The sequence below is a fragment of the Zalophus californianus genome, chromosome 1 (genome assembly GCF_009762305.2).
Source record: "Zalophus californianus isolate mZalCal1 chromosome 1, mZalCal1.pri.v2, whole genome shotgun sequence".
NCBI lineage: Eukaryota > Metazoa > Chordata > Mammalia > Carnivora > Otariidae > Zalophus > Zalophus californianus.
This window is the reverse complement of record NC_045595.1, coordinates 155,722,346-155,736,128: the sequence shown is the minus strand read 5'-3', so window position 1 is coordinate 155,736,128 and position 13,783 is coordinate 155,722,346. Positions and strand designations below refer to the sequence as shown.

The 13,783-nt window shown below is 40.5% G+C and overlaps 1 protein-coding gene across 1 annotated transcript in view; it reads left to right on the top strand.

Annotated features, from left to right (window-relative positions):
• Positions 1 to 1,498: 1,498 nt before the first annotated feature.
• Positions 1,499 to 13,783, top strand: part of GAP43 (growth associated protein 43) — a 99,507-nt gene continuing 87,222 nt past the window's right edge. The window contains exon 1 of the mRNA XM_027585029.2: positions 1,499 to 1,662. Within this exon, the coding sequence (XP_027440830.1) occupies positions 1,633 to 1,662 (30 nt within the window). The 5' untranslated portion in view covers positions 1,499 to 1,632. The remainder of the gene's footprint in view (positions 1,663 to 13,783) is intronic.

Sequence of the window (13,783 nt, the reverse complement as noted above, 5' to 3'; positions counted from 1 at the left end):
AAAAATGCCACCAAAATTTCAGAAAAGTACAATCTCTGAGGTAAAGCTACTATGTAGTAAGAATGGCTCCATCCTAATGCTTTACATACATTATACTATTTAGTTCTCACAACTTGTTGGCATTGTAATCCATATTTGACAGATTAGAAAATTAGGTCAGAGAGGGTCAGTAACATTCTCAAGTTCGCACAGTACCATGCATCTAAAAATTGCGTTAGATACACTTTTTCTTAAAGTCACATTTTCCTCTAATCAAATTATGAAAGAGCGTAGAAGGAATCGAAGACATAGGACATCATGATACATGTTCTCTTCTTATAACAATTAAGTTGACTTTTATTCTTCTTTTTAAAGATTTTATTTATTAATTTGAGAGCGAGAGAAAGCGAGAGAGCACAAGCAGAGGGGGAGCAGCAGAGGGAGAGGGAGAAGCAGACTCCCCAGTGAACAGGGAGCCTGGTGACGTGGGGCTCGATCCCAGGACCCTGGGATCACAACCTGAGCCAAATCCAGACGCTAAACTGACCGAGCCACCCAGGCGCCCCGACTTTTACTCTTCTTGACCAAAGTGTAAAATGTCATTTTGGGCACCATTAGTATTACAGACTTATTTTTCAAATGCGCTCTGCTTTTTAAGTAAAATTAGAAGAAACCTCAATTTTCAAACAGGTGTGAGTGCATTAAGAACCACTGTGTGATTTTAGATATGAATGCTAATTCCTAAACATTAGTTATCATTTCTTAACTTAAGTGCTTTGAATGTTTAAAATGCTACATATTCATGTGGATTTCTCAAGGATATTGGAGCATATATGAGATATGTTCTTTGTGCATATTTAAGCTTATATAGATGTATTTTAGATTATATGAATACTGAGAACAGTATTCATAGTGTATATTTACATATTGTTTCATTTCTTTGAGAGAATTTAACCCTCACAATTATTAAACGTACATAAAATCTAAATAGCAAATATAACATATTGGTACAGGTCTGACTAAGCTGTTCTTTGCTCTTATGATATTGGGAAAGAGAAGAGTTAGTAAAGAAATGCAAGCGTTCCTCAAGCCCCTCTTCCCTAAAACACATTCCATCCAATCTCCTGAACCGGCTGGAATACCCGTCTCTACCCCCACCCCACCATCTCAATGCAGTGGGAAAGTCGGTGGGTAATTGGGTCCAGATTGGAGATGTTTAAATATTCATGAGGCTGGCAGGGGACTGGGAGGGGGTGACTGTCTGGAATAGGGGTGGGGGCTGGGGAAATGATTAGTCATTGAAAGCTAGTGAACAATTCTGAGAAAGAGAAAGGGAAGAAAAAGACAGACGGAGGGAAAGGGGGAGAAAAGAGGGGAAGAGAGAGAAGAGGAGAGAGGAGAGAGCCAGAGAGAGGGAGAGGGAGAGGGAGCGAGCGAGCATGTGCGATGAGCAGTAGCTGTGGACCTTACAGTTGCTGCTAACTGCCCTGGTGTGTGTGAGGGAGAGAGAGAGAGGGAGGGAGGGAGAGGGAGAGCGCGCTAGCGCGAGAGAGCGAGTGAGCAAGCGAGCAGAAAAGAGGTGGAGAGGGGGGGAATAAGAAAGAGAGAGGAGGAAGGAGAGAAGGCAGGAAGAAGGCAAGGGACGATACAACCATGCTGTGCTGTATGAGAAGAACCAAACAGGTAGAGCTAAAGATTTTTACTTCTTGCTGTTGTGAAATTACCAGACTACAATATCTCCCTGTAAAGGCAGAAAAAAAAAATATTTTAACTGCTTCTGCTCTGGCCATGGTGCTCGCGTTTCCTTAGCATATGGTAACTGATGGTTGCATCCCAGCTTTTATTCCATTCTGTCTTTCATGCTCTGGTTTGGGAACGCTGCTACTAATTAGGATGAGGTTAGAAAAAAATATGCCTGTTTGGCTAGAAATAAGATTTGGGGGGTTCTTAGTGAATGCTCAGCGTTTTAGGTCTCTGGTTTTGCGGGTGTGGGTACAGAAAGGGGTGTGGGGAAAAGATGTGGACTCTACCTACAAGATGGGGAGGCAATCCTTTAAATTATTTGCAAAAAGCGGGGTCGAAGGAATCATATTCAGTAATGAGTGTTGCTTGTTCTGTCGTACAATTTTCTCACATGTGCTGCGGAGGAAGCCTTATTTCGTACATGCATGAGCTTCAAATGGGCGCAGGTATTAATGGTAAAACATGTGAAGGATTTATTTATTTATCTTTCAATGAATGAATGAAACTGTGATTTGGAAGATGCTTTTTTAAAAAGAGATTCTAAAGACAACTGGGGCTGGAGGAGAAATTGGCGCTGTGGGGGAAAATCGCCTTCCCAAGATCGGTAGCCGATTGTGCACCAGCTGGTCGGAGGAGAAGGTGGACCACGCCCCTAGGAGCTTTGGGCTCCGATGGGATGGGAAAGACGAGCCGAGTATTACCTGTTGGAAATCAGGTCTTTTCCCTTCTCCCTACCCTTGCATCTTTCCGGGGATTGTCAGTGACCGGAGACGGGCTAACATTTTGGATACTAAGTATGGTGACTCATTTTCATCAGAAGAGGGACACATACAAGCTTAGCGAGAATCCGCGTCCCTCCGTCCCTCCCCCACTACCCAGGTTTTGCTTCTATTTCAAATTGCTCACTTATTTCTTGAAAGACATTTTAGAAACTTGATTGGGCTGAGGGTGGGGAGGAATGACGAGTTCAGTATTCTGCAGCAACAGACAGTGCCCTGGCATTCTCCAAATGAAGCTTTCAAACATTTATTGGAACATGTTTGAGTGATTTTGGCGAAGGTTAAAGAGAAAAATGGGTGTGAGATGTGGGTGAGTGTGTGTGCGTGCGTGTGTGTGTGCATACTCGTGGGAGCGGGGGGGGGGCAGGTCTTGGTCAAAAAAGCCCTTTGCAGATTGATTGCCTTAGGGGTGGGGTGCAAGAGATAGGATTTGGGCATTATTCCTGTGCAGGTATTGGATATTGGGCAATTTGTAATACACTCGCTGAATCCGAAGTGGGTGGAGGGGAGCAGAGAAGAAACAGCCTGCCAGCTTTGCACATTTAGCCATCGCCCTGGAAGGGGGTGGGGGTGGGGGGGATGAGGATGAAGAAGGAGAGGGAGGGGAAGGGAAACAGAAGCAGAATATAGATCAGTGGGTGCAGAGGGGTGGAGAGGCATGGGAAAAAATAAATAAGTTAAAATAAATAAATAAATAAATAAAATTTTCAAAGTAGCAGACACCCCGGGGTTTTGTGTGTGGCTTGTGTAGGGGTGTTTGCAAAAGAGCATGAGGGTCTTACACGTACTACTTCCCTAAACTGCTATATGGTTCCAGAGATTGATGCTTCCTCCATTGGCTCATTTTCCAAACCAGGACATTTCCTTTCCTTGTCTTCCTTCATTCTAATACATAAATGCAACGGATACAGGTGGCTGGGTTAAGCACACTGTCAAGGAAGCGTTCTGAGGTTACCCCACTGGTGAGCTGAGGAAATAAAATTTAGGAAGGCGGAGCCCTAAGGAAGCCAATGCTATTCATTAAAAAAGGTTTCACTTTGGATAGAAAAATATGCCGGTTTACAACTTTTTGCCACCCCAAGTAGACACATACAAGTATACACACACCCCCTCTGACAAAAGAAACCAAGCATAATTTTAGAAAGGGAATTGAAGCTAAAAGAATTCCCTTCCCAAAAAGGGGGACTGCTGCCTTCGCTTGGGTTCTATCTCACTAACAGCCCCAAGCATTCACTGTGATGTGCAAAGTGATAAAGCTGAAATTGTGTGCTTGGGGAGTTGTAGAAATTCGCATGTAAATGTATAAAGCCTCCGCATACTTCATGTACAACAGTCAGGCATGTACTCTGCACAGATTCCACATGCCTGCATGTGTTTTAGCATAAATCATATCCAAGAGAGAACATGAAAGGTATAGAAATGGTCATATTTGCCCATGCATTTTATACATGCGTACCTCTGTGTGAAATGGCCACGTGCCCTATTGAGTACTGTTGTGTATCATTCACGTAAGTCAGTATTTAGGATACCATTAAATCAGACAGAAGGAAATGGTGTATTCAGGGCGTGGGCTCCACACTATACTGACTGGCATTTAGAGAGCGTGAGTATTTAAATCTCACACAGGTTTCCTGCTTGTGGGTGAAATGATCCTCTATCATTCAGGGCAGAACCCGATTGTGTTTATCCCTCTGCCATCTATTCATCATCCTAGTCCTTAACAGGGAATAAAACAAGGGCAAAAACCTGCAAAGGTCTAAACTCTGCCACACCCATGAAATCCAGAGAAACGTGGGAGGGGGCTGGAGGGACTGCACTTCCCTCCTCTTCCACTTGAGCTGCATAAAGAAGCAATCTTGGATTTCTGAGTTGTAATACATGGCCAGTGGGTGAGAAGAAAGCGTAAATGATCTTTATTAGCCATTAATTATCACCATGGATTATTATAGCAGGAAGAAGAGCATGGGAGTGGGGTGGCGATGAGAACATGGTAAAGGAGTGGGCAAAGGAGGAATAAAAGAATCCCTGAGATTTTATTGGTTTCTGATTTTCAAATATCTTGGGGCTAACTTTAAATAGCTTAATTACCATGCGTATTGCAGATGATGAAAAACTTGCAAGATGTGATCTGTGTCCACAAAGCTGGAAAACTGAGGTGTTTCCTTTGTTTAAAAATAAGGATTTTAAATTGTAATCGAACTGTAAAGAATACCAGTGCAAGCCAGTAGCCCCTCTGTCCCCCACCTCTCAACCCCACCAGTATCTGCTTTTTTCCTCGTAAAACAAATAATTCTGAGGGAGTGTGATCTGTGATTTGGAATTCCAGCCTCACTGCGCCTTTCCCTTGCGGTGTTGGAAAGGTGTGGAAGGATGCCGCCTTGCTGCTTAGTGCAGACCATTCCTCCTAGTGATAAATTGGATTCCTACTAAATCTCCCTGAGCCACACCCAGTGTCACCCAGGGACTATGTGAATTAATTCAATGGAGGCATTCTACTTAATATAATTGAAACTGTGTTTTTTTTTTAATGGTGATTTCTATCACAAATTTCCAAATTTAAACAGAAGAGGAAATCATTTAAGGGCTTTTTTTTTTTTCCTGCCAAATTATCTGGACTTGCAGAGAACCTTAGAAAATTCACAGCAAATCCAGAAATGAGTTCATATCTGGTGACTGTAATTCCTTCTAAGCCATGCCAGGGTGCATACACAATGAGCCCAGCTCCCTCATGCTGTCAGTCTACAACTCAAGTCCCCCCACCCCCCTAGGCTGAGGCAATGGGGATAAGAAAATGTAGGGTTAATTTTCTCTCTTGCTGAGTTGGCAAAACTACAGAAACCTCCTTTCATGTTTTATGCGAAAGGGCAAAGCTCCTGCTCACTGACAGGGAGAGTAGCTTGGGTCTCCTTTGCCTCCGTCATGGCGAAATTATCAGTGCAGTGCGTGGGGCTGATTAATCCACATACTTCAGTTTTACCTGACCCCATAAAGAAGGGGGGGATGTCTTTCAGTCAACAGGAGCGCATATATATTAACCAAATGTTCCCCTTGTTCTCACTGATAGAGTAAGACAAGTCTAAAATATTCCTCTATTTCAAAGGATGCACATACGCAGGTCATCTCAAGAGAAGATACAGCATTTAATTATTCACTTCCCTATTAGCTATCAGAGAGGCATTCAGGCAACCAAGCATGTCTCTTATCAATCAAGAAAGTGATTGTGGGCAATTCTCCCTTCTGAGTTTCTGAAGTGTGGTCGGATTGCCTCTGGACCATTGTACTGAAGTCCGCTTAACATTCTCTGAGGTGTTGGGAAGAGCACTGTGCTGAGAGTCCTCAGTTTATGCCACTTACTCATTCTGTGATCTTGAATGAATCACATAATACTGGCTTCAGTTTCCTATAAGATGAAGACTAAAAAAATAAAACCAACCAAACAAAAACCCCACCTTGCTGACCCTAAAGGGCTTTTGTAGAGATTAAACAAAATTCATGTGAAGACAAAATCAATACAAATGTAAGAAAATTTTCTCTCCAAGTTGTGCAATGGGAGTCTTGGCTTGGGATTGCCTGTTTGTCAGTATTGTGGTGTGTCTACTGTCAGTGAGCAATTCCTTCTGGTCAGGGGTGATTCCTTCTCTTTAGCACTCCTCATTCACTATTCCATTTACTTTAATAAAGCTTCTGTTCTCATATTCTAAAAAAGACACCACCTCCAGTGACTCTTTGGTTTCCATCTTATTTGATATCTCTTTGGCATTTTGTATTGTTGTCCTTTCCTCTTCCTGAAATTCCTCACTTAGCTCCCATGAGAGCTGCCTTAACTCTCCTCCCTCTCAGAGAAGCTTTTCTTGGTCTTCCTTGTTGACTTTCTCACTCTCTTCTCCTCAAATATCAATTATCTTTTCGTTAATGATCTTGATCCACTTCTCATTCAACACACTAATTCTAGGTGGTCTCATCCATGTTGGAAGTTTTAACTGCCAGGGTGATTTCCCAATCTGTAGACTGGATATCTTTCCTCGGTGCCTGATCCGTGGATATCACTAGGTCTAGGTATTTCAGAGACATCTGCACTCATTATGTACAAAACTAGACTCAGTGTCTTCTGTGTGGTACCACTTAGTCTTCCTCCAAATTCCATCCCTTATGCTATAACACCATCTATCCAGCTTCCAAGCTCTAGGAAGCTGGGAGTAATCTGAAGACAGTCCTTGCTTTCAATCCTCACATCCAGATACTAATTTTTTGATTATAGGTAAAAAGCTTTTGAATCTGTCCTCTGCTTTTCAACTCCATCACAAATAACCTGGTTCTGACTTTTGTTACCTCTCATCTAGACCATGGCAATAAGTTTCTTGCTTGGACTTCCTATCTCCATCTTGCTCTTCAAATCTCCTTGCATAGAATACCACACTTATCTTTACCTAATGCAAATCTGGTCATATTATTTTCCTTGTTAAAATCCACCAGTGGTCCCCTGTTAACTGTAAGCTAAAATACAAAGTTCTCGGCATGGATGACATGATCTAGTCTTGCCTACCTTTCCAGTCCCATCCTCAAATACCTGCTCCTCCAACCTGATGATACCACATCTATATTTCAGGCCCTGGTGCTCTTGCTCATAATGTATACTTTGTCCACATGACACTTCTATCTCTGCCTGGAAAATTCCCATTTCCTCTGTCAGAGTTAGCTCTTTGAAGCCATTCTTGACCTCCCTAAGTTCCACTTTCTTTGTGACCATTCTGTATTTTGTAGCATCACTATTAAATCGCTTGTTGCACTATATAGCTTTTTTTTTTTTTTTTTCATAAACCAGTGTCTTTACTGTGAGCTGCTTGGGTGGAATCTTAATTCTTTCCCTAGTTCCAGGGCTATCACAATGTTTGACACGTACAGTAACTGGCTTTATCTGTGGATAATATGTTCCCTAAATAAATATAAAACCAGGTTTACAAACTTTCCATAAATTGTGGCATGGCTAAATGGATGGAACCACTAGTAGATTTTTGTTTAATCTATTTGCATCAAATTTTGAGATGAAGCTAATCATCATTGATTCTTATTATTGATGTATAAATATGACAATCATCAGTTTTTAATGAAAGCAGACACAAAATGAGCCCATTTCTATTGCGGTTCTCCAAACTATGTAACTGGTGCTCTCTGGAAACATCCTCTCAGTGTCTTCCCACAACAACCCAGCAAACTAGTCCAACCTCTGAGGTTAGCAGAGTGCCAGGTTAGACACATGGCTACCAGTCTTGGATCTTCTACTGCCCTTCCTTTAAGATCCCACAATGCTTACACATGGTGCTTTGCCCACAACTGTTCCAAATAGAACTTGACTCAGTTTCTCGCTACTTAGTTGATTTACCTCATTGACACACAAACTTCCAAAAATATATGTGGTGTTGGCCTGTGCCCTGGGGTCTGTGCTCAAGAATCAATTTTACCTTTACTTGGGTTTCTTCCCTTCCCACTGAAATATCCAATTACTATTCCACAAAGGGAAAGCTCTCACGGAGGTAAAAGGAGGTTGAATGGTATGTAGCCCCTCAAATGTCTGCTACTTGAATGAGAATCAGATCAACTTTATCTTTCTCTTACATTTGAATGGACTGAAGGGATCTGACTTCTGAAGTAGGCCTATTGTGGTTAATATAGGGCAAATTGCAACCACAGCTCTCCATGAAAATGCTCTTTGCCAGACTCTACATAGTTTATTTTCTCTGACTGAATTGGCATGGCCTTGAGAAGAACAGTAAGACAAAATGATTTATAGGTGAAGTTTGTCTTCAACTGCTAAAGCTGGGTAATGTTTTCTAATCTCCACACCTTTATTCCATATCTTGCTCATTGCTCTCAATCTCCTTCAATCTCTTTCTTTGAGTTTTTCTTTTTTTTTCCCTCCTCAGGTCCAGGGGGAGTTTTCTGATTATGTAATACCGGCCCATGCTAGTGTTTGATGCATGAGGCTCTGAAAAGAGAACTTCAAAAAAAAAAAAAAAAAAAAGTGTTCCTTCCAACTTTCCAAAGAGGTGTTTTAGACAAAATAGATATTTTAAGCTATGTCTAGCACATAGTAGCTTCTCAATAAAAAATATTCATTGAAGGAATAAAAGTAGGAAGGGAAAAGGGGTGCCTGGGTGGTTCAGTTGGTTGAGCTTCCGACTCTTGTTTTCAGCTCAGGTCATGATCTCAGGATCCTGAGATTGAGCCCTGGGTAGGGCTCATTCATCAGGGAGTTTGCTTCTTTCTTTCTCCCTCTACCCCTGCCCCTGCTCACTTGTGCTCTCTCTCTTTCTCTCTCTCCCTAAAATAAAAATTAAATAAATCTTAAAAAAAACATAGGAAGGGAGAGATGGATAATGGGCCATTAGGGGAGGTGTTTTGGAGCAGACTATTGCTGTGAACTTATTCAGAGCTGGCTTTGTGTAAATGCATACTCAATTCCATTGGTCCTCCTCACAAAGTGGTTGTGGTCAAAGTTACAATTCCCTCTCCTGTCTGCTGAGATCAGAGTGCCACACTTGCAGAGAGTTCGGGTTATAGTATGGGAGTGTGACCCTCCAGATTCCCTATCCTTAATTATTTACAGATCTTATTCTTTTAGATATTCTTTGTTTAATGTCCTGTTTCATGTCTTTGTAGTGAAATAAACCCTTCCCCTGAGTTCTAGACCTGGCTCTGCCAATTGCTTGTCCTGTGACCTTGGGTAAGTAACTTAATCTTTCTGAGCCTCAGTTTATCCATCGATATAGTGGGCACAAAAAAAGAACACTCCAAATCCTGCCTTGCCTTTTCTACTAGGTTGGTGTGAGGCTCAAATAAAGTGATAAAAATAAAAGTGTTTTGCAAACAACGTGTTTTCAAGTGTAAGATATTAACTGAGGAATTCCACATACTGAAACCCAAAGTGTTCATTGTTCTATGCAAAGAAGTACCCTTGCTTTCTGTATAAAATCCATTCCCACTTCTCCTTATTCTCTACAGAGTAAATAGTAACCATGCTAATGGATGGGAGCATAGTATATCTTTATCATTTCCTTCAAAAACTTTAGTGACAGAATTTAAATAAGCCAATGTTCAAATTGTCATGCAACCCCAGGGTCAGTTCAAATACATTTAGAAATCTCCACTATTTTTCTTTTTATCTTTTTCTGTTTTAGTCTTTCCTTCATATTTAGATTTCTTCTCTTATCCATTTGTTAAACTGGCTGCTTCTCCCCCATCCCCACCCCCACCCCCACCTCACTTCTAAACCGGGTTCTAGGCACTCAGATTACCAGGCATGCTGTGCTCACATCCATCACATGAGGGCCCAGTCAGGCAGAAGAATAGGCGTGTGGGGCTGGTTGGAAGTGACTGACTATTGCGATGAAACCTGATTGGGGCAAGCACAGTTCAAAGATTATCCCCTGAGCACCATTTTCATACAACTTCAAGGTTCCTCGATGCGTCAGGAGTTAATCTTGATCAGAAGAAGTGATATGCAATCCTGAACATTTTCCAACCCAACTCTTTTTTTTTTTTTAAGATTTTATTTATTTATTTGACAGAGAGAGACACAGCAAGAGAGGGAACACAAGCAGGGGGAGTGGGAGAGGGAGAAGCAGGCTTCCGGGCGGAGCAGGGAGTCTGATGTGGGGCTTGATCCCAGGACGCTGGGATCATGACCTGAGCCGAAGGCAGACGCTTAACGACTGAGCCACCCAGGCACCCCTCCAACCCAACTCTAATACCCTATATAATCTTCTAAACTCAGGATCTCTACAAAGGACATTTCAGTTCTCCTGTGTCCCTGATTGATAGACATAAATTACCAATTTAATAAAACAAATTTATCAAATTCTCACATAGGCAATGGAATTTTGCAACCTAAAGAATGTGATTTCTTAATATATAGGTAATATTTGAAAATATTTTAAAGTGTAACAATTGGATCAAGTTTGTCCAGGACATTCTGTTTCTCCTAGAAGTAAAAGTTTAATATAGAAAAATTAATATCATGCATATTTTGGAAAATCTTTCATATGTTAGGCTTATATAGAGTTTAATAGAAAAGCATATTAACTAGAAATTTCAAAATAAGCTGGTGTCCAGAGGAAACAATCATTTCTTTGATTATGTTTACAGTTTATTAAGGGTCACTATCACCCCTTAATCCCTCACTCTCACCACCTCTCTCTCTCTGTCTCTCAGTCTCTCTGTCTCTACACACACACACACACACACATACACACACACACACACACACACACACTTCTATTATTTATATGTACTTTGATGGGGTATAATAGAAACCAGCTTTAAGTCTATGAAAGAGATCTATCAAAGGGAAACTAGATATCACACAAAACTAAGAAGTTGAACAGCCAAGCTTATAGAAACCTCAAGAGCAGGAATTCATAGACTTTATTTCTGGAGCCCTGAATTTAAAAGACTCAGTTACTAATAACCTTAGCTTCTCTATCTCACAATTCAAAATTCTAAATGAGAGATAAAGATAAATATGTATATGTGTGTGTGTGTATATATCATCTGTTCACATTCAAAGAGAGAGAGAGGATACAGAGAAAGAATGAGAATGAATGAATCTAATTGGTCCTTCTTGGATCAGCTAGTTACCAATAGACCAATTATCTCTGAATGGAGGAAGGACCAAGTTGCACTCCAAATACAATTTCTAGAGGCCCACACCAGTGAATCTATTAAGAGAGTAAATTGGCTGAGAGAGTCTCCTGTATATATGTATATGTGTATAATAGGGTAGCTAACCAGATCAGGAGGAACTTACCTAAGATGTGGTGGACACTAATTTTTCCCATTGGTTGCTTTCAATTTGTCCTGTATTGCATATTCCTATTATTGGTAGGGTTATCATCCCTGACCATTCAAAAAAGGAAGCAGTAACCACACAGATAACTGATCCCATAAAAAAGAAAGGTTAGGGCAAATCTCCACACCTGGAATTGATAAGCACTGGGTTTTCAAGGTCTTCCAGGGGCAGGTACTACCTGTCTAAGAGGAATACTAGCTACCATATATTCTTGCTAATTTCACATAGGGTAGCTTTGCTCTAGTTTTTCTTTTTTAGTTTTTGGGATCCATTTCTGCAAAAGGATTGGGCAATAATGGGTGTAAAACATCTCCCTTGGATTTGTATCAGAGAAATGCTACCCCTTGATATTAGTCATCTCATTTTTGAATGTCCTTGAATTAATTCCAGCAATAATCATCATATGTATCTATTTTTAGCAAATTGGCACTTTCTAAAATATTGAGCTGTTGTCTCCATATGCACCAGTTTGCTCTAAATGTAGAATTTTGGTAATTAGCCTTACATTCATTATTTATAATCCCAGTTCCAATAACTATTCAGAAAATGTTATTTTTAAATGAAAATCTGAAAGACCCTAATATCTTCCCATTAAAGACTATATAAAAGAACTAGATGAGGAGAGTAAAAAATTAATTAATTAAATGATCTCCAAAGGTTAAGCAAAAATTGGCTGCTTCAGAATCTAAATCTAAATGACTTCAGAATCCCTTAGCACAACTAGCCAAGGAACTGGCATAGACCAGGGGCTGTTAGAATGCAAATCCTCTTCCCACTCTTAACTTTGTTTTGGTTCAGAAACCAACTTACCTGCTTGGGGTATAAGATGAGAAGTAAAATCTCCTCCTAATTACCAAACTAGATCCTTAACAGCTATTCCAAAGATGCCTTCCACAGTTCCATCTAAACTCCAGTAGAGGCAATTGTCTCCATTATTTACCTCCCCACCCCACCAATTAAACCAGAATTTCTTTAAAAAGAAAATTCTCAATTTCTAATAATTAACTTGCAGTTAAATTTCTAGGTACATGTCCTATTGAGGGCAGCTCGATTTCGCTATCCAGATTCTTACATATAGGGCTCTAGGGGAGGAAGGGCAATAGGTATTGGGTATGATTTGGCAGACATTGCATTGGAAGGTCCTTTCTCTTTAAATCACTTTTAAAAAAGTGTTATTTTATTTGAGAGATGTAAATTAATAGTGACACTTTATAAGTGGCCTATCATCAACTTACCCCATTTCATCTTTACCTAGGCATTTGGAGAATTTTTCTTCCAAAGTTTTATTGGATTAATGTTTCTAAAAACTTCTGAGATTTTCAGGAGGGAGAGCATGATATCATCTCATTTAAAAAAACATTCGCTTTTACTTTACTCAGATCTGACATGGGGGTTTGATTTATTCAAATGTATTTTGTTCTGAAGAGTATCTTTTGCAATCTTCCCTTAACCTTGCATCTCAAGGACTTGTTTACTCAGATCACCTGGGAAAGCTACTCTGGAGAAATCAGGTTGGTATTTAGTATTCATTTGAATAAGTTTTTCATGCTAATATAAATTCAGTGTTCCTCATGGCTTTGATTGCCTTTGACTGAAAGACACTGGGGTGATAGCTTTTGATAACTCAGCCAGATTTGTGCTCCATACTGAGAGTTGTATAGAAAACATGAAGACCTTGTTTCTTGCATATTTTTTCTTCCGTATTGAACTTCATACCTTACACCTCTGGGGTGAAACCAGTACAGAGGAGGAAATGAAGATTGCTATAATTGAAAAGGGAGGAGGAGCTGTAAAACAGAATTACTCAGTTTGGAATTGGGCCATAACCCTCTAGTAAAAACTGTCATGGGAACTTTAATGACCACAGATGGCTCCGACTTCACTTCTGAACGTCAGCTGGAAGATGCAATAAGCCCACAATAAGCCCAAGAACATGCGTATTCAGGAAAGAATCCAAGAAGTTTGGGCATTAGTTTACTTATGTATATTCAAGCACACTCAGGACAAAATTCAGGTTTATCCTCACTTAAGCGGGAAGAAACTATTGATTCTTTTCTTTTCCTTTTTTTTTTTTTTTAAAGATTTTATTTATTTATTTGAGAGAGAGAGAGAGAGAGAACAAGAGAGATCCAGAGCATACGCAGGGGGAGGAGCAGAGGGAGAGAGAGAAGCCGGCTCTCCGCTGAGCAGGGAGCACGATGTGGGGCTCGATCCCAGGACCCTGGGATCATGACTTGAACCTAAGGCAGACGCTTAACCGACTGAGCCATCCAGGCACTCGAAACTATTGATTCTTGACTTAGAAAAGAAATGCCAATTTTGTCATCATAGGTATTGTCCTATTTTACACAAGACTGTATCTTTCAATACTTAAGGGTTTTTCTGCAGGCCTCTCCAATTCTATGTTATCATTCTAGTGACGTTAGAAACTGATTGG